Here is a 21,611-nt window from a genome sequence, read left to right on the forward strand (position 1 = left end):
AGCAGAGCTGAGGGGGTCCAGCGGTGGGAATCTCAAAAGGATGCGGGGAGCTGGGGGTACCTGGGGAGCCCTCCCTCCTCTTCCCACCAACCCTTCCCACCCACACTGCCACCCTCGAAGTACTGGGCCCCCCAGGTTACATTCTTTCACCATCCCCCACCACCTGCCCTGGCCCCAGCATTAAAGCCTTCCCAGTAATGAGTTTCCAGTTCTGGCCCCACAAAGTCCCCACACAATGGGCCTCACTCCGGGGTATGAGGAGGGGTAGCTTCCTGGCCATAAAGGACCTCCTCAAATTCCCTTAATTAGCCTCCAGCCCCCTGCTCCGGGTCCTTAACTACCCCCTCCCAGAGAGAGACAGTAAGGCCGGATCTTTTCAATGATACTGCAGCCAGTGCCCAGGGCCAGCCCCATATTAGACTCTCTCCTTACAAAGCTTAACCCTTCCTAGTCCAACCACAGGAAGCAGAGAGGGCAAAGGAGGGTGTGGGTAAAGGAGAGCTAAGATGAAGGCCTGAGTGTGGGCTTTGGGGGCCCCCGGGAATGGAAGGCAAAGGAGAACCAGAGGTTCTATTCTTGAGCACCCCCAAGGTGGGGGGCTGGCCCACACTGCCTCGAGTGGTCAGCGTGACTACAACTATATCTGTTCTCATGTGGTTTAGAGGAAAGCAGGGCCTTCTTTTCAGACCCAGGTGGAGGCAGGAAAAGGGCCTGAACTTGAAATCCCCACCAGCTGAGGGCGGCCTGCTTTGGACCCATCCCTGGGCGATGCTGTGGGAGCGGGTGCTTGGTGCTCTCCCTCTCTCCTTGACAGGATATACACAGGCACGGCCGGGGCTCAGGGCAGAGCTGAGTGGAGGGGAACCAAGGTCTCAGGACCCTGGAAAAGACGTGCTCTAAACATAAGGACTGTCTCCTAATTCCCTCTCCCATGATGGGTCAGTTGTGGGCAAGCATCAGCCTTGGGGGACAGGAGTTCAGGGGACTCCAGGTTTCAGGAAGCCTCAGGGGATTTGAGACCCCAAGGAGAAAATCAGAGGTCTTAGGCCCACATCAGGCCATGTCCCTGCCAGGGAGCAGCTGGGTCCTTCGCCCCAGGGGCAGGCTCACTGTTCTCTTCAGGACTCCAGCTGGACCGACCTCCTTTAACTGGGCTTCCCACACTCCAGCAGCAACAGGGTGTGTGTGCACATTCACTCACACACGTCTTATCCAACCTACCGCCAAACAGCTGGACACCCTCCAACGTCCCTGAACTTCTGGTCACCCGCCCCAACCCCAGAAACCTCTGGTTCTCCCTTGCCTCCCTCTCCCGTGGGCCCCCACATCCCAGACTCAGGACCTGCAAAGAACCGCGGGCTCCAAGCAGAATGCCCTCGGTCTCCTCCCAAGGGCCACTGGGGCCGGGGTCCAAGGGACGGCTCACCTGGCGGGCCCCCTGGCCCTGGCAGTCTCCCTGCCTTCCAGGCAGCCACTCACTCCTCCACTTACCCCCAGAAGCTCCACGCCCAGCGAGGGCAGGCCTCCTCCTTCTTCCCGCCCACCAGCCCGGGTCTGAGCGGTGCCCAACTCCACTTGACTCACTGAGAAGGCCTGGCTCGCCCCTCCCCCAGCCCGGTGGCCGGTAGGGTGAGGGTGGGCTGGGCCGGCGGGGGAGGTCAGGTATTCCTTCAACCCTGACTTGGGCCTGGGTAACAAAGGTCTCATTGAGCCTCTGGCTGTCTGGTCGGTGAAGCACAAACCTCTTGTATCTACTCGCTTTTGATCTCACTCCCTCTGAACCAGCCATGTATTACTCACGTCCCCCTGCCGGGCTATTGGTGTGGAGGGGCTGTTCCTCCCCTCCCTTCCTCCCCATCTCCTTTCTCTCCTTCCTTCCCTGCTGCTCCCCTCCAGCTTTTTTATGGTTCATTTTTTTGGCAGGAGACCTGAGGCGGCTCCCCAGAGGCCCCCTCTCCTGCCTCGCTGCCCCTCCCCATCTCTGAAGCCCCTGTTCCTCCCCTCGCTCACGCCCCACCCTGTGTCCCTCTGTACCCTGTACTCCCGCACTTGTTTGAAGGTCCACGCACCGGCTCAGATCTGGCCCCTCCACCCACCCTCACCTGGTTCTTCCCTCAGATTCCCGGCCCTGGGCCCCTGAAAGGCTCAGCGCCGCCAGCCCCAGCCCACCAACAGGCCCCAAGTAAGCCCAGAAAGGGCGGCGTCTCTCCAAGGTGTTTCTGGGGCCAGAAACCGGGGAGTGAGGGGAAAGAACATCCGTCTGGTCTTAGGCAATGGCCAGGCCAGATCTCCTTGGAATGTGGAAGAAGGGGAAGCAGGTCAGGTAGCCCAGCCTCCTCTGCTTCCTCCAATCCTGAGAATCTGGAGGCGAGAACCCTAAGTGAAAGGCGAGGACCCTAAGGACCCACCTCAAGCTGGGGCCACCCCCCCTATTCCTGTCTCCTCTGGAGTCACCCCCAAGCCTTCTGCAGCTCTGCTGGGGGGCTGAGAGCTAGGGCCCAGGCAGCCCACTGGCACATTCTCTCTCTGGCTTCCCCAGCCCTGTCCCCAGGGAGAGAGACAGTCACCTTTGAGGTCTGAGCTCTCCCCCAAAATGCCAGCAGATGCTAAGAATTCCCATGGTGGCCGGCTCCGGAGAGCTCTGCCACCCCCCTCCCCATGCCCACCACCTGCGGCCTCCTCCCCACCCCATCCTGGCCCTCAGGTACTCCCACTCAGCTGAGCTCAGAATTGGGGAAAGTTTCTCTTGCCCGGACAGAGGCCCCATTCTTCCTGCCGCTGGCTCTCATTGTCCCTCATGACTCCACACATTCTTGGGCCTCTAATGAGAAGCCAAGACAGCCACCTTCCTGCCCTGTGCTTGCAGCCTGGCCCTGCCACCTGCCCCTGGCAGGAGGTGGGGGAGGGGCAGGGGCGACCAGGAGAGAGTGCGAGGAGGAGGTGGGAGACCGAGGAGGAAGGAGCCGGAACTGGGAGAGACAGAGCAGAAAACGCTGACAGTGAAAGGGGCATGGAGTTGACAGCAGATGGAAACATAAGAGAAATCACAGAGGAGAAAGGGACAGGAACTGATACTTAATGGAGTGAAAAACTATGTCACGCACGCGCTAGGTCCCTGTTGCGTATAACCACTCAGTAATGTAAACGCTATTATTCCCATTTAGTACATGAGAAAACTGAGGCTTACAGAGGCAGGCAGGCGGGGAGGGTTGCTCTCAGAGAGGTATCCCTGGCCTCCTATAGTTCCCCTCAGGGTCTGTCTGCATGACTGGAGGGCAGAGACACTCCCCAGCCCCTGCTGTGTGCCCTCCCTCTCCAGTAGTAGCCCCTCCATTCCTACACACCTAGGGGAGAACAGAGGGCCAGCCTGGATACTGAAGCCTCTTCCACTGGGGAACAGGCTGCAGCGACTCCCTTTTTAGGGGTCCCGCTATGCCCTTCGAGGGCACGCAGTCAACCTGAACCTCAGCCTAAGTCTGGTCACTGAGGTTGCAGATGGTTCCAGCTAAGGATGAGCCCGATGGGGGAGCACTCCTTTGCAAGGAGAGGAGTGGGGATGGGGCTAGCCAGCCATTCACCCTGCTGTCCATAGAAGAGAAAGCCACAGATGGAGGGAGTCAGGGGACAGCCTGGGCTCAGCTCAAGAAAGGACTGAAGACCCAGAGCTACTCCAAAAGGAGCCAGCGGGCTCCCTGACCCCGGAAGAAGTCAAACACAAGGTGGTCAACCCCTTCTCAGACCCACAGCCAGGCGCACAGGAGGTGCCCAATAAATGGTCTACTAGTGTAGAAGGGATCTTTGCACCCGGAAGGAAGCTAGATAGAGCAAATCTAAGGTCCCATCCCACTTCAAGATTTCACGAGTCAGCATTGGAGCTGACATCTCCTCTCAGAGCTTCTCAGACTTAGGTACCTTTTGGGTGTGTGTGTGTGGGGGGGGGTGGTTGGAGCCCAGCAACTCTGCGTCTTTGCTCACAGGGGCAGGAAACCAGGATGTTAGGAAGATTCTGAATAGGAGAATCCTATTCCTTCCTACACCAACCTGAAGGAGATTAAACTGGAAATATGTATCACATTATTCTAAGGATGTTGGCTGAATGATACAGGTATGCATTTGTTGAATGAACGAACACACGGATGCGTGAATGGCTGATGAGCTTAGAAACAAGGACAAGAGATCCAGGTTCTCCCATATTCCAGGCTTGGTGTGCCTGGAGCCCCCTCATGCCTGTACTCTCCGGGAGGAGGGTTCCTGTGCTGCTGCAGGTTGTGGGTGTGGGTGGCATCTGACTCCACTCGCCACGAGGAGGGAGGCGCTGCTGAAACTCCAGAGGAGCCTCAGGGATTCGGTTCTGCTACCTCTGCCCCAAACAGATGCCTAGATTTGGAGTTGTAATTAGGATGGACCAGTGGGTGTAGTCTCTGGCCCAGAACCGACCCAGGAGAAGACTAGTTCCAAATGGGTCTGCCAGTCTCCCGTGCGTGGTCCTCCAGACCTGAATCGGGCTAGCGGTGTGCTTGTACTGAAACAGGATGAGTGCCCTATTTCTGGACCCTTCAGTAGGGCTCCCCCAGGGCTCAAACTCCCACTGCTCCTGGCTCTATCTCTACTCCAGAGTGTAACCAGCTCGGGTTCCCTCTTAGTGGCTGGCTCCACTGAGCAAGAAAGCACAGAGAGGTCAGGCATGAATATTCCCTTTTCCCAAGGGTTTTCTAGAATTGTCTCAGGAGCCTCAGCTCTGAGCCCTCTTGGGCAAACAGAGGGAGCTCCAGGCCTGGCAGGGTCCCTGGGCTCTTAGGGAAGAAGGGAGAAGGGAGACGTCATGCTGTCTCAGGAAATCAAGGCAGAGAGAGACCAAGGGGAAGGAGCGTGCAAGAGTGTCTCTCCAGCCTTGACGCTTCCTGCCCCTGCATCTGATTTCTACTAAGCTCCAGGACCGGGCTGTGGGAGGAAGAAGAACCCAGGAAAGTGCTTGTGTCACCAGAATCCAGCCTCCCCAAACACAGGACCCAGGCCACAGTTTTGCCTCTCAGAGCAGTTATGCTGTTAAAGAAAAATACAACGGGTCATTGGCAAACTCAATGCATTTCAACCTGAGCAGTTCATGAATTCCAAAATGTTCTGATGTTCTCCCCAGGCCCAATTCCTCCCCAACTCCTTTCCTCCACTGCCCCCCTAAACCCACATAGGGCAATGGCAGCCCAGCCTAAAGAATTACACAGCTGGGCTCTCCCAAGCCCTTCCGGAGTACCTCTCAGAGAAAGAGGCAGGCAGAAATAAAGGGTGGGGAGAAGGTCCGTGGGGATGGCCATTTAGCAAACGTGCCCTGGGCACAAATAATGGGACAGGCACTGTGCTAGGTACCAGGAGACAGCACTCAGGAAGTCAGCCACCAAACAGGCAGTCCAGTGGGAAGACAGGCCCATAGGCATAGGATTGCATTCAGAGCAGTCACTGCCACCCTGATCCCTGTCTCCCCCACCACCCAGAGCCTTTATACCACCTCCTGGGGGTCACACTGAACTTGGTTCTCCCTATTTGAGGGTTCCTCCTTCCTCATAGTGCTTTTAGGAGTGGCCCAGCTGGATAGATATTCACTTCTTCGTGTGTGTGTGTGTGTGTGTGTGTGTGTGTGTGTGTGTGTAAGTGGAATCTTCCTCTTTCTCCTCTGCTAGGCCCCAGTAGGGTGATGGGAGCTGGAACTGAGTGACAGATAGAAACTGTTCCCAGTCCCAAGCCTTAGCCTTGTCCTCCGAAGGATGCAAGCAGGGTTTCCAGGCCACCAAAACTGGCCCCCAAGGGGGCTTCTTAAAGGACAATCAATTCAGAGCTCTGTGATCTTAGGGCTCCCATCCCAGCCTCAGAGGGCTGAATTTCCCTCTGAAGTTAGCCCTTCTTTAAGGCTTAAGTCGGGCCAAGTTGTTCACCAGCAGAGAAAGGTACATTGAAAAATCACCAGGAGAGAGTAAAATCAGACCTGAAGAGGAATTTGTTAATGACCGTTGAGGGGAGGAGGGCAGGATACTATGCTTTCAAAGGGAGGCTGTGGAATGTCGGTCAGGAAGGGAGGGCTCTCCCTTGGGCACCCAGGCGCCCTCTCCTGACAGGTTTGGTAGAGCCGGGGGCTGGTGGCCAGCCCGGTTCCCTAGGGGCACCGTGTCATGGACCCTTTCTTAGGAAAGGGAGCAGCTATCCTCTCTACAAATGCCTCCCCCGCCCCCACCCAGACAAGGCTCCCGCTCCCTGGCGGGCCTCCAGCTCCAGCCCCTCTTAGATGTGCAAGGGCCCTAGGGTTGAGAAGGGAGGTGGGCAGAGGACCCAGGGCCAAGAGTTGGTGGTTTTTGCTCATAGAAATGGCTTCTCTCAGCCTCCCAGGCTGGGGTCTCCTGAAGACCACTGTCCCAGGGGCACCGGACACCTCGGCTTTTCCCTTTTTAGTGCTAAACAAATGCACAGGTGTCACAAAGTCCTGATCCCTGCCTCATTTATAGCCCCGTCCCCATCCAACCCCACACCATGGGGTGAAGGCAAGGGGGGAGGCACCCAAAGCGGGTTTCTCTCTAGCTCCCTCTCATACTCCCTCCCACCCCCCGCCTGAATCCTACCAGCTGCAAAAACCTTTATAAGGAACAAAGGCAATGGGGGCGGGGTGGGGGGGCTTCCCTTTGGCGGACCTGGGGCTGCGGTTGACGCAGCCCGCAGCCGGTCGGCGCTGGCGCTGGCTTTCAGGTGAGTGCCTGAACCCGCATCCCGGAGTCCGCCCATGCCTCAAGGACCCCTCATCGCCCAGCCAAACCCCTCGGCGAAGAGGCAAGTCCTCCTCAGCTGCTCCCGGCCCTCAACCCGGCCGAGGGGGTCCCCGACTCGCAGCACTTTCTGCCTATTTGGTTTCGCTCAGTACTCACAGTTCGGATGCTAAGCCGTCTCCTCTCTCGCACTCACTTCCTTTGTCTCTTTCTCTCTCTCTCCCTCTCCAACCTCTCTCTCCCTCTCCAACCTCTCTCTCTCTCTCTCTCTCTTCCCTCCTTGTCTGATTCTCTGCTGTAGCTTCCAGTGGAGAAAAATAATTATTCTTCTCAATGGGTTCGCACGGGGCGCACGCACACACGCGCGCACGCGCGCGCGCACACACACACACACACACACACACCGCCGTGGTACCCAATCAATGCACAAATCTTCGGGGTCCCTTTAACCTCTGCGGATGACTCCGGGAGTTAATTATGAAGCCTATTTCGGCGCAGCATAAATATGCATTAAGGTATGATATGACAACCGATGCGCTGAACTTCAGGGAACTGGCATTTAGACAGACTTCGTCTCGCCGCCCCCCCCCCCCCCCCCCGCATAGCCCCAAGAGCCACCTCCACAGCCTCTCTCCCTCCGGGGCTACCAGTGGCCCCAGCGAGCTCCCACCCGGGTGGAAGCGGGCCGCGTAACCGCGTCGGCGCGGCACCGCTGGCCCGGAGACCCCCTCGTGCGCCCCCTGCGGTCGGGGCAGACCTTCAGCCGGCGACTCCCCTTCCCCCCCACGCCCGCAGGCCCGGCCCGGGCGGCTGCGCTTCCCCGCCTCCCGCACGCTGCCCGTCTGTGAACAAACTCCGCGCTCAGTCCTTTGAGCAGCGGGCAAGAGCGGGACCGCTACCTGCCCGCACGCCCGAGTCCGGGGCTGAGCGCGAAGGACCCGGGACGCGGTTCAACTCGCGTTCAGGCCCAGCCGCCTCGCGTCTTCGGGTCCCGCCGCCCCCCGGGCCGGTCCCGACCCACACACACAGACACGCATTTGCACACGAGCGCGCACACACAGGCACGCACACGTATGTGCACACACAGGCACTCCCGCGCGCGCTCACGCCTGCACACACTCAGGGTTATAACAAAGGAAGAGGGGGCCAGCGCTGCCTTACTTTTCTCTCTCTTCTCCTCTCTTTTGCAGCCCCCCAGCCCCGGGCCGGCGTGCCCGGCCCACCCCGCCCTCAGCGCCAGTCCGACGGCAGCTGCGGCCGGCGTTCCCCGGCAGCGCGTCGGGGCGGCAACTTCGCGCCCGGGCGCCCGCGCCTCGCAGCCCGGCGGGCGGGAGACAAAAGCTGCGGCGCCGCCGGAGGCCGCGCGGCCAAGGTGTGCTCGCTAATTGTCAGGAAATGTGTGTGTGCGCGCCGGGAGCCCGCAGGGGCGGAGAGGGGGCGGCGGCGGGAGGGGGAGAGGGGACGAGGAGACCCACCCCCCCCCACCCCCCAGTCCCTGCCACTCGCCAGCGCCGGGCACCCGAACCGGGATTAGAGAATAAATTATCTGCTCTCTTCTCATTGGGCTGTGGCTGAGGACGCCGTCGGCGGCGCCGGGCTGGGAGCTCGCCCGGCTCTTTGCATTCACCGCACAGCTCCGGCTCGCCTCGCTTCGCGGGGGCCGAGAGCTCCGAGCCTTGGCTCCAGACACCAGAGGACACCGGCCGGCTGTCCGCGCCGCCCCTCCCCCGCTGCCCGCCTCAGCCTGACCCCTCTCCCCTCCCGAATCTGGTGCCTTGGGGACGTAGAGACTGAGAAAGAGAAGCCCAGAGGATGGAAATCTCAGAGTCCCTTCCACCCCTCTCTCGTTTCACCCCCTCTCCTAGGAGAAAGACGTGGGGGGTGGGGTGGGGGGGTCACTGGGGTCGGACACCTGAGCCAAGCCCACCTCAGTCCCTGAGAGTTTTGGGAGCCCCCTGAGAGGATACCTCCCGGGACCAAGTCCCCCTCCTTGGGAGTCATCTCCTGCCCTCCACCCGGCAGTAACGACAAAGAGGAGACAGCACTCAGGTCTTTGCTTTCTCCTCCGTCCAGCCCCACCAGCTCCGGCAGAATCTTGTTCCCCACTTTCCTGAGCCTTTCCGTGGCCCACCTGGGAAGATAGGTCATTAACTGCAAAGGAAATGTGCTCTGGTTCAAAGCAGCTCCCTGCCAAGAATGCATTCATTCATTCATTCATTCAGCAACATGCAGGACCACCCCCGTGCTGTGACATGGGCTAGGCACCAGGAATACAAAGGGGAAAGATTCAGATGACACAGTCACGTCAAAATAAAATAAAATAACAACTGTGCAAGAGGTGCTATATCAATACACAGGCCACTTTGAACCCAGAGGCAGAAGTGACTAACTTCAGCCATTCATTCAACAAATAATTTAGCATGTCTTAAGTGCCAGGCTCTGTGCTGAGCCAGTGGGCTTGGTGCCCACCCCCCTGGAGCAGACAGTCTGGTGGACAAGATGGGCACTGGCTGGTGTGATATGAGCTAATCAGAGGCACGGGGGGAAAGGGCGAATAGCAGGGGCTCTTAATCTCCTCTGGGGAGCCCAGAAAGGCTTGTGTGAGAAAATGAGATCTAAGTCAAGCCCTAAAAGATGAAAAAGAGATAACTACGTGAAGATGGGATGGGGGGTGGGGGGCGGCGGAGGACAACGGAAGAGTTCTGGGCAGAAAGAACTTTCTAGAAAGGCCCTTGAGCTGCTGGTAACTGGCTCATTAGAAGGCAAGTAATCCGCCACCTTGCAGAGAGGGAGATGGGCCGGAGAAGAACTAGGAGAGCTGCCTGGATTAGTATTTACAGATATAACCCAGGGCAGACTTCTCCATGTCCCACAGCTTAATGTTCTGGAAGAGGCTCACTTGTATGCTGTTATGTCTCATTCTAGGCCAACCCCATAACCCACCGCCATTTTGCTTCTAGTCACTGTCTGTTGCAACCAGACCAACTCTGTGCCTTCTAAAGACAACACTAAAACCAAGAACAGAGACGAAGGCAGCCCTGCTTCAATGTATCACTTCTCAGAGGCTTGGACCACTATTTGCTCTGTCATTCAGTGATTCGGTGACCTGTGGCCCTCACATGGGGAAGCTGTCCTTAGAACTGGCCTAGACTCCTTTCCATGTGCTGAGATTGGATGCTTTCCAAGCAGTTCTGCATTTATAATCCCTAGATTCTCACAATAGCCCTGTGAGTTAAGTTTATCTCCAACAGACAGATGAGGAAACTGAGAGTCAGAAACGGAGTGGCCTGCCTGGTGCCACATACAGTTGCTGTAGCCAGGCAGAGTTTATGGCTCCCCATCTTCTCTCCACCAGATTTTAGGTATTTGCCAGCCTCCTCTCCTCATTGGTGAGCCCCAGGAGGGTAGGGGTTCGGTGATCCCCTGTCTCTACGAGAATGTCTTCAGCACCTAGGACAGGGCCCTGCGCAGAGCCAACCTTGTGGAATGAGTGAACCTTGTGGAATGAGTGAACCTTGTGGAATGAGTGAACGAGTGACTGGGGTGGGGGCTGGGAGATGCTGATACAACCCACTGGGAACATGTTATAGCGGAAACTGCATAGGCTTTGGATTCACACATACTTCAGTTGGAATTGCCACTGTTACTAACACACTTAGACTTTCCGAGTCATTGTTCCCCTGTCTTCCAAATGGGATTCATAATACCCACCAAAGAAGGCTGCTGTGAAGATTAAGTGACGTTTGGTATATGTGGAATATCTGTGGAAAAATACACAAGACGTTGCTAACAGCAGTTACTTCTGGGAAGGGGATTCAAGTGGATATGGCACAGGAATATATAGAGAAACCCACTTTTCATGATTTACCTCCAGTGGTTGTGATGTGTTACCATGTGCATGTTTTGCCTGAGTAATTAAAGTGAGCAATAAAATATTTTAATGAGATAATGTGCGCAGCAACATAACAGCAATAAAAACGGCACTCTACACACATTTGTTGAACTGAACTGAGTTTTGCCATTTGAAACATCAGGAGGTACCTATGAGTCTGGCCTAAAGGTTTGCACACTGCCCTGTCTGCAGGCGAAGGCAAAGATGTCTAACCAGGTGAGATATTTACCAACCCAGAAATTCTACAGTTCAAACCCTTAGTCACAGAGGGAAACAGCATCCCAGCAGGCTCATTATTCTATTGTGAATCCTGGGAAGTAACAGGAGATGGAGGAGGATAGAGCAGGGGTGATGGGGAAGGAAAGCTGTGGGGTGGGGGCAGACCCCCCGTAGGCATCATGCCGCCCAGAGACACTAAGGCAGAAAGGGCTCCCAGACCTACCCTTATAGTGTTGCCCTTCCAGAGCTTAGCAAGCGAGCTACCTACCCGGGTACCCCGTGGCCCCCAAGGAAAGCTGAGAGCAGCAGGTGCAGAGCCTAAGGAGGGGAGTGGGCTTTCTCCTGTTACCCTCTAGGTATTGAGGTCCCAGGGCAGGACAGGGCAGCCATTCATCAGCCAACACAAAGAGACACTTTCTCAGCTGCACGGAGACCAGGCCAGGTCACCTCAGACACTGGGGCATAACATCAGTGGGAACTTTAGAGGCCTCTTTTAAAAAGCTTTGGACTGTCACATGTAGTAGTATTGGGGGAGGGGTTGGGACAGGAAGGAAGCATGTCGTGGGAGATTCTGGAGAGGGAAAGAAAAAGTGGCCTGAGCCTCAGTGAAACAAAGGGAGGGCAAACAGGATCAGAAAAGCTAGAAAAATAGAAATCAAAAGAAATGGAAATCATTTCTTCCGGACGAACAGCAGGTAAGGGAGAAAAGGAAATAAAGTCAAAGGCACAGGCCTGGAATAGCCATCTTTCAGTCTAAGGGAAGGATGTGGCTGCTCCCTTTTCTGTTGTGAGTTTCCAGAGAAGGGCCTCAGCAGAGCATCTGAGGTAGGGCTGTGGGGGACGGGGATGTCCTGAAGCTCAACCTGAAATAGGTCACTTTCCTGGTCCTCTCCTTTGCCTCCTGTCCACCTCTTCCTAATTAAGGCAGAACACAACCAGAGTCCAGTCCCTGGTCAGTCTTGAACACAGGAATGATTTTCATTAGAAGGGACAAAGTGCAAGCTATTTATATAGTCAGCACTCAGAAGTCCTTAGAGATTGTCATCACCCCCAGGATCCTGAGTACCTATTGTATTCAGTGCACTAGGTTGTGACCTGCCCCTATTACAGTCACCAGAGCATCAGCCATAGGCGGTTTAAATTAATGAATACATCGAGTGCCTCTCACAGCACTAAACACCTCAGGGATACGTGGATTAATTTCATGCATCCTTTTCTTCAGTCGAGTCCTCGTAGGTGCCAGCTACATACTCTAGACTATAGGTAGCCCTACCTGACCACCCCTTCTTTTAATGACAATGTCAAGACATGCTCCATCATGTCTCGCATCCCAAATCCTAACCTCCCGCATTGTCCATAATTCCAAAGACTGGAAACCCCTAATAACTCTGTATAGCTACCGACTGCATCCCATCTCCCACCTCTCTCCCATTCTCGCACCTTGCCTCTAAAACCTCTGGAACTCAGTCTGCCACTAGCCAACGCCCCTCTGTCCTCAGACCCTTCCTTGAGCATTCCCTTGACTGTCTTGCTCTACTGACACCTGGCTGTCCCCTGGAGACACTGCCTCCCAATAGCCTTGTCTACTGTCAAGGATGAAGGATAACAAAAACAGTGAAGGCTGTTCTTTTCTCTAGTACCCCACGTACCTCAGGGTCTATAGTGCTGTTCCAAACTACTTCTCCTCCTGCCTCCCGCAAAAACGTCAGCATGTTTGATACGAATGGGGTTAGACCTCACCTCATAGGCTACATTTTTGCTGTCATCTCCAGCCTCTCCCAAGGTCATCCCCTAAACCCTGCCCTCGCCAATATGTTTACCTCCAGTTATCCCATTTTCAGGCATCCCAGCCCCCCAGTGCCTCCTATCAACCCCGTTAACTTTCAGTGAGACCTCCATTCTGCCTATTGTTTGATCTCATAGGGACCTGATGTGCCAAAACAGTTTTTATTGTCCACCGTGCTCTGCATGTGACCATTTTATCCCTTAACCAGCTTCATTATCACGTCTACTGCTGTGATCTCTTACAAATGCCCTCACCGGCTTTGCCTCTCTTTCTTACCTCTGTTGTACTTTTCTGGCAAAATCCTAATCCTGGCTAAACCTGGCTACCCACCTACCCTTCACCTGTACCCAAGCAACCGAACATTACTGAGGAAAATCATACAGCTCTGCTTATCCACTGGTCTTACTCTAAACTTGCAACTTGAAATCTCCTGAGAGCACTGGGTCCTGCCTACCACACCTCTGCACTTCCCCGGTGTATTCCCCTTTCCCTCCCTCTCAAATAACTATTTCATGCCTCCCCTCTCCTCCTTCTCTCTTCAACCCTCCCATATCCTCCCTCCTACGTCACTGATATAATTAAAAAATGCAAATGAATGAGAGCTATTTCATTTCCCCCACCAACCCATCTACATGATCTCTACTTGTATTCTCTGCCCTCCCTGTAGATGAAGAGGCTCCGTGTTCTCTGGGGCCAGTCCCCCCATTTGTGCACTGGACCCCATTTGTTCCTTCCATGATTTTGCTTCTTGCAATTGTCCCTCTGTCTCCTGAGTCAGTGGTCTCTCCCATGCCTACTAACATAAAAAGTATGCCTTAATATTGCCCACCTTAAAAAACCTTCCCTTTCCCCCACATCTTTTTCTAGGCAAGATTCCATTTCTTTATTGTTTTATAGTAAGCCTCAAAACAGTTCCCTGCAATCACTCTATACCTCCTTACCTACGGTGTCTCCTCAACTCACTCCACTTTGACTTCTGTCTCCATCACCTGCTGACATCTCCCGCCAAGGTCATCAGCAACATTCTCTCTCTCTCCCTCTCTCTCTCTCTCTCTCTCAACAGCTTCTCTCTTACCAAATCCAAGAGCCAAAGTCAATCTGACTTACTTACCATCAGTGTTTAACACAATTGACTACTCTTTCCTTCTTAAAACACTCTTCCCTTGAAACACAAGGGCTCTCTTCTCTCAACATTCTCTAACTTTCTCTCAAGACAGTCTCTCATCCAGTCCTGTGGCTTTAAAGATCAACCTCTCCCTGAGCTGCAGGCCTGCATATCCAACATTGACCTCTCCACTTGGATGCTGTATTCGCTTCCTAAGGCTGCTGTGACAAAGTACCATAAGTTGTGTGGCTTAAAACAACAGAAATTTATTGTCTCGCAATCGTGGAGGCCAGAAATCCCAAATCAAGGTGCCGGCAGCACCACACTCCCTGTGAGGGCTCTAGGGGGGATCCTTTTTTTGCCTCTTCCAGCTTTGGGGAGCCCCAGATGTTCTTTGGCTTGTGACAGTACTGCTCTGATCTCTGCCTCCATCTTCCCATGGTATTTTCTGTAAGTCCCAAATTTTCCTCTTCTTTCTTTTTTTTTTTTTTTTTTAAGATTTTATTTTTTTAAAGTAATCTCTACACCCACCGTGGGGCTCAAACTCACAACCCTGAGATCAAGAGTCACATGCTCCATCAAATGAACCAGCCAGGCACCACTTTCTTCTTCTTTTAAGGACACTAGTCATATTGGATGAGGGCCACCCTAATGACTTCATCTTAACTTGATTACATCTGCAAAGATCCTATTTCCACATAAGATCACTTTCATAGGTATTGAGGATTAGGATTTCCATGTATCTTTTGGGGGGGACATAATTCAACCCATAACAGATGTCAACTAGGTATTTCTTTTTTTTTTTTTTAAGTTTATTTGTTTGAGAGAGAGAGAAAGAGAGAGCGAGCACGAGCAGGGTAGGGGCAGAGAGAGAGGGAGAGAAGAATCCCAAGCAGGCTCCACCCTGCCAGCGTGGAGCCCCACGTGGGGCTCGATCTCACAAACCGAACTGTGAAATCATGACCTGAGCTGAGATCAAGAGTCAGAAGCTCAACTGACTGAGCCACCCAGGCACCCCATCAACTACGTATTTCAAACTTCACATGTCTATCATGCAATTCTTGATTTCTATACCTCTTGCCTCCATCCTGTACCTCCTCCACCTTCCCTGTCATCATCAGCTCCATCCAGAAGCCTAGAGAACATCCTTGCTTCTTCTCTTTTCCTCACGCCCTACATCTAACCTATCAGCAAGAACACTGCCCAAATCCCAGCCCTTCTCCGCTCCTCTGCTACCATGGGAGTCTATACTCTCCCCTCTCTCCTGGGCTGCTGCACGGGCCTCCTGCTCTGCTCCCTGTCCACCACCCCCCCCCCACACCGGGGTCTACTTTCCATCAAAAAGCCAGAGGGATTGTTTTAGAACATAAATCAGATCACATCCCTCCCACTGCTTAAAACCTTCCAAAGACTTCTTACTAGAATTAGCATAAAATCCAAGCTTCTTAACTTGGCTTATGAGGTTTGATAGGCTCTGACCCCTCTTCTCTCATTTCCTACCACTCTCTCCCACTCTCGCCTCCTCTCCAACTGCACAAACCTTCCTTCTGTCTCTCTAAAACGTTCCAAGCTTGTTCCTGCCTCAGGGTTTTGCATTTGCTGTTCCTTTTGTCCAGAACACCCTTCCCCCATCTTGGCATGAACAGTTTCTTCTCTCATTCCAGTCATATCTCTAATGTCACCTCCTGAGAAACCATCCTCACTGTGACAGGCCCTGTCTAGCTACTTATTCTATTTTTTTAATTCATACCTTTATTACTATTTGTTAGGTCCTGTGTTTACTGTCAGGCTTCTATCAGGCTGCAAATGTCATAAGGACAGGGAGTATATCTGTGTGTGTGTGTGTATATATATATATATATATATATATGTTTATTTTTAATTTTTTAAGAAATTTTATTTGTTTATTTATTTATTTTAATGTTCATTCACTTTTGAGAGACAGAGACAGAGCATGAGCAGGGGAGAGGCAGAGAGAGAGGGGGACACAGAATCTGAAACAGGCTCCAGGCTCTGAGCTGTCAGCACAGAGCCCGACGCGGGGCTCGAACTCACGAACCGTGAGATCATGGCCTGAGCCGAAGTCGGACACTCAACTGACTGAGCCACCCAGGCGCCCCCATTTATTTTTTTAAGTAAGCTCTACACCCAATGTGGGGCTTGAACTTACGACCCTGAGATCGAGAGTGGCAAGCTCTTGATATGCCTTTGCCCCTGCTGAATCCCCAGTACCTGCAACAGATCCAGTACATCATAGGGGCTCCGTAACACTTATTAAATAAATAAACTTATTTCTATGTGCCAGGCACTGTACTAAGACCTGGGGATTCAACGATGAGTGACAAACGAAATCTGTTCCTTCTCCGTGAACCGGACAGGGCCGCACCTGCTGAGGAGCATATCACAGGGTAACTGGCTCCTGAGCAGCTCCATGGCAACACTGCCTCCGAGGCTGGGTAAGCCCCCTCTCTCTTAGCCAGAGAAGCCTTTCCAAACCTACAGCGCTCTTGACACTTCCCTGCCTCCTCAGCTCAGTAGAGGATCTCGTTTTCTGTTTCACAGAGAAAATTGAGGTCCAGATCAGGAACTCCTGAGTCCTCCTTTTATTTCCTTCCCTTTTCTCCTTCCTGTCTGCCCTTCTGGAATGAGAGCTTTGCCTTCAGGGAGACATGGGTGCCCTTGGACAAATTACTTAACCTCTGAATCTCAGTTTCCTCCTCTGTAAAATGGTCATGAAAACGCCTACCTCATTAGGCTGTCCGAGAATTAAGCAAACATCCTAAGTCACATGCCCGTCTTTTCATAGATGCGCAGGAAATGTTTCATTCCCTTCCCTTCCCTTCCCTTCCCTTCCCTTCCCTGCTGCACCCCGCCCCCCCCCCATGAGATAAGTGTGGTTTCTGGTTTACAATGGAGAAACTGAAGGCAAGTCTTCTGATGTTTGAGTCTATTGGTTATTCACATAAAGTCACACCCTGCTAAGTGGCAGACCCCAAGTTAAATCCCAGATCTTGGACTCCAGACCCAGGACTCCTGGCACTGCAGCGAAAGACAATCTAGTGACTTTTTAATAAAGCCAAATTAATTCAATTCAAAGTTTTTTTTAACATTTATTCATTTTTGAGAGACAGAGTGTGAGCGGGGGATGGGGAAAGACAGGGAGACACAGAATCTGAAACAGGCTCCAGGCTCTGAGCTGTCAGCACAGACCCAACACCGGGCTCGAACTCATGGACCGTGAAATCATGACCTGAGCCGAAGTTGGGACGCTTAACCGACTGAGCCATCCAGGCACCCTGAATTCAATTTAAAGGTTTGTCCTTCGGTCTGGTATTTTGTCCTCTTTCTCTCTACCCTCCCCACTCCCTCTCTTTCTCTTTCCTTTAGTGTTAGAATGTCCTTTATCTGAAGAAATGATGTATTTTTTCTTACTGGGAAACAAAGCTAGCTGTACACGTATCCCCACTATTACAAAACTGCCTCAAATATCTTACATAGGCTGCCGCTCATCTCTCCGTGACAGGGGGACTGGCCCTGGGACTTCTGCATTAATGCAGCAACCAGTGGTCTGGTTGGAAGGAGGAGGGGGGGAATTGACTTAGAGCTGGTTGCATAACTATTTACCTTGGTTTGGAAGAAGTAACCAAGATTTCAGAGAAATCAGAGCCCCACCCAGCCACCTTCTGTCACTGCAGCGTTCTGGCACACGGGCACACCCTCTTCTGAGAAGGAACACCAAACTGCTCAGACAGGCTGCACCCTCCCTGTCGTGGTCCTTCCCTGGCCAGAGAATAGTCTCTGCCTTTTCCCTCTAAAGATTTCCCAGCATGTCCCATGGGGTGATTTTTGGAGTATAAAAATGTGGTCAGCATATTGGCCCTGGTACTTGCCCTCCCCCCTCCCCCCTACGTGCGACCGGTCCCAGGAGGTGACTGACAAGTTGGGCCAAGTGCACTGAAAGCCCTGTCTCTGTGGGCCCATAACTCCTGAGCCTCACAGACCCCAAAGGACCCCGCAAGACGGCAGAGAGCCATAAATCCGGGGAGCTGAAGCTGGGAGCTCACGGGCTGCACTGGGGGAGAAGCCGCCGATCTGATTGCTACGTGAGCTGGAGAGAGAAAAGGTAGTAGCTGGAGTGCTGGAAATACAACCACTTTGGAACAGAATGAAGCAACAGAGGAATGGCAGGAGGGACGGTGCTTTTTTCTTCGGTACAACAAAGGGGCTGGATTATACTGTATCCAAAGCCCTTTCATCACTGAAATTCCGCGTTCCACTCTGCAACTAAGGTCAAGCGTGATCAAGCAGATATGGGAGATGTGAGGGCAGAAAAGCAAAATTGGGAGGCCCGGAGAAGCCAGAAGCAGGGAGGAAGAAGAACTATTTACTGACCAATTGCTATCGCATTTAATCCTGAAAACAAGAAAGGTAGATAGGGTTTTCCCCATTCCGCAGGGAAGAACACTGAGGCACAGAGGCTGAATTAATTTCCCGAGGTCACAGACTGTACCAAGTGCTCAGGCTGGGACTCCAGCCCATCCGGTCTGCCCCGGGGTTTGCCTTCTGGGGCGCGAAGCCACCTGCCTGTGTGTGCGCAGTGAGCAGAACACAGCAAGAAGCTGTTTACAACCACCTCTCCGCTTTGAAGGAGAGGAATAGGAAACAGGCGGTCCCCAAGGAGTGGACTGTCCGAAATGTACACCTGGCTTCCAGAGGAGAGGAGTGTGTGCCTGTGTGTCCATCTGTCTGTCTCTAGGGGATGTAGGATGTGGCAGACAGAACCACAAGGCACATAGGTGAAAATATTCCATAGGAATGAATGTAAGCTCCTGCACACGGGGCACAGAATCCCCATTATATAAGAAGGGGGGGGCATTAGGACCAGAAAGCCATTAGTTAGGGGTTTCACCGGACATCAAACTCAAGCTGAGTCACCAGGGAGGCTTCCAAAAGAGCCCACCACAGGGCAGCACGACCGAAGGGCAGGGTCTTACACCAGAGAGGTGAGAAGCCCCGGAGCACCTGCTGGGTTGAGTTCTGAGCCCCTTGCGGTGCCCAGGGCAGGGCCGGGCTCGGAGGAGAGCAGCTGGGACTGAGAGAGATGGCCATCAGGGAAGAGGTGAAACACTCGCCAGTTGAAGGGCTGGGTGAACCTGAGTCACGCAGATAGGACAGCTCCGGTTTTCTCACCCGTGAAAGGGGGTGGATAGTAGGATTGGCACAGAGAATACGTGTGGCGGTGCATGTCGGCTGCAGCAGCTGTTATTACACACTGAGCATGTTCACCTCAAACAAGAGAAACCATCAGAGACACACTGGAAGGTCAAGGATGGGGCCTTCCATGTCATCAATCTGTCCAGAGCCACTAGCTTTTATGGACTCCGTGAGCGTATCCAAAGTCCTCAGGTCTTGTTCCTCGTCCTCTGACGTTAGTCCTATGAAACCCCAACAGCTCAATCTTTTAAAAAAAAAAAAAATTTAACATTCATTTTTGAGAGACAGACAGAACACACGTGGGGGAGGGGCACAGAGAGAAAGGGAGACACAGGATTCAAAGCAGGTTCCAGGCTTCGAGCTGTCAGCACAGAGCCCGATGCGGGGCTCAAACTCACAAACTTCGAGATCATGACCTGAGCCGAAGTTGGACGCCTAACCGACTGAGCCACCCAGCGGCCCCCAACAGCCCATTCTTGATGATCGAAGCAGAGAGGTATCTAGAGGACGGTGCTCCCCCCTCCCCTGGCAGGCTGCTGGGGTGGGCAGGGCAGTTGAGGGCACACGACAAGCTGGGGCCCAGTGACTGCTAGGTGCAAGCGCTCCTTCCGTTTGCTTACTGAGCCCTTCTGTCCTGTCTCTCCCCCTCCCCAGTTCACTGCCCCATCACCCCTCCTCCCCCACCATCCCTGCTCTCTTGGTGGGAGCAGGAACAATGATGCTAGTCTCGTCTTTGGCTCTTTCCCTGACCTCTGGCTGAGTGTCAGTCTCGTACACGGGCAAGATCAAGACACACAGTAGGCTTTTAATGACTAGGAGGACGGAGACTGGATGCTTAATCCTTAGCATCAGTGATTTTCCAAAAATACTGAGCAGAGAAGTACTTGGGGGAGCTTATTAAAATGCAGACTCCTGGCCCCCACCCCAGTCCTACTGAAATACAGTCTCTGGGATGGATAGCTGGAAATGTCATTTATAACCAGCTCCAGCAGGTGATGGTGTGTGCAGGGGGGTGGTGGGTGTGGGTGGTCTGGGTGGACATTTTCAGAAACACTGCTCTGATTGGCGATGCCTCTCTGTATTCCTACCACACACACGGACCTCTGGGGAGACCATAAGAAACTTGCAAAATGCCCCACCCTCGTGGTGCCTGGCTGGCTCGGTTGGTGGAAAATGCAACTCTTGATCTCAGGGTTGTGAGTTTGAGCCCCACGTTGGGTGTAAAGATTACTTTAAGGGGCGCCTGGGTGGCTCAGTCGGTTAAGCGTCCGACTTCAGCTCAGGTCACGATCTCGTGGTCCGTGAGTTCAAGCCCCGCGTCGGGCTCTGGGCTGATGGCCCAGAGCCTGGAGCCTGCTTCCGATTCTGTGTCTCCCTCTCTCTCTGCCCCTCCCCTGTTCATGCTCTGTCTCTCTCTCTGTCTCAAAAATAAATAAACGTTAAAAAAAAAATTAAAAAAAAAGATTACTTTAAAAAATGAAGCTTAAAAAAAAAAAAAAGAATTTACAAAATGCCCCATCCTCAAAGAGTTCGCTAGAGAAAGAAGACACCCACAGGAGGAATTAGTGCTAAGGTCCTGACAGATGTCTTGTGCTGTGAGAGCTTAGCAGAGGGCTGGCTCCGTCGGAGGCAGCTTTGGGAAGGAGGCTAGGTTCAGGCAGGGCTACGACAGTCAGGTACAGTCTTCGTCCCCAAGCAGCTAAGATACGCTCCATTGTGGAGGTGTTCAATTAGCCACACTCGTGAATCCTACACGTCTATCTAACTGGCTTTCATCCACCCCCACCTCCTCCCTCCAGATGGAGCCCTCTGCTCCGTGGGATATAATTACACTCTCTGGCCTGTTTTAATGAAGGCAAACATATTCAGTATTTGTATTCAGGCTTCTCCTGTGTTGGAGAGGGTTGGAGTGGGCAGGGCGGGGAGGTGGTTCCCTGGGAGAATGGGAGAGTACTAACCTCACTGCTCACTTCCACAAGCCTCTCTGTTCACGAGGTCCATTCACATGTATTTTCTCATCAGTGCTGCTGCCCTATCGCTGTGGCCATGCATTCGAGACCTGTTCGTGCCAGCAAGGTGTGCCCGCGTGGCTTTACAATGATGTTGGCATCGTGTCAGTGCAGGTAAATCAGTATTTCCAGCTCAACCAACTAATTTAGCTGGGAGCTCAAATACCAGGATACGGGTTAATTCACAGAATCCCACCATCACAAATGTTTCATTACGGAGTCAGTTTTCATTTCTCCTACTGTTCATAGTGATAGTCACTAACCTCTGCCTAGCATACCACACAAACCTTGGACCATACAACAAAAGCATCATTATTTTACAAGCCACCAAGAAAACAAAGAGGTTTGCCAATTACGATGCAACCACCAGTTCTGCACTGTGTGCCGATTTCAAAGATGCTAAAATTTGAAAAATAACGCATGTGAAAATCAGTGGGAGGGCATAAATGACAGAGAACACAACACAACACATCGGTCCACCTGCCTTTGGTACATGAATCTTTTTATTGAATGTTTACCCCAGATTCAATGGCAAGTGGGAAGAGAGTAGAGAGAAAGGGGGGAGAGAGGCAATTTCCAATTTTTCTGATGCTCTAAAAGCCACTAGAGATTAAAATTTTTATGGTTCCATTTTACAGGC

At 53.1% G+C, this 21,611-nt stretch overlaps 1 protein-coding gene across 1 annotated transcript in view; it reads left to right on the forward strand.

Moving 5' to 3' along the window:
• The first annotated feature begins 6,638 nt into the window (after positions 1–6,638).
• The window catches only part of CDK18 (cyclin dependent kinase 18), a 69,799-nt gene continuing 54,826 nt past the window's right edge, over positions 6,639–21,611 (forward strand). Inside the window, exons 1-2 of the mRNA XM_032591709.1 lie at positions 6,639–6,729; positions 7,937–8,118. Of these exons, the coding sequence (XP_032447600.1) occupies positions 6,639–6,729; positions 7,937–8,118 (273 nt within the window). The remainder of the gene's footprint in view (positions 6,730–7,936; positions 8,119–21,611) is intronic.

The sequence above is a fragment of the Lynx canadensis genome, chromosome F1, assembly GCF_007474595.2.
Source record: "Lynx canadensis isolate LIC74 chromosome F1, mLynCan4.pri.v2, whole genome shotgun sequence".
Classification (NCBI taxonomy): Eukaryota; Metazoa; Chordata; class Mammalia; order Carnivora; family Felidae; genus Lynx; species Lynx canadensis.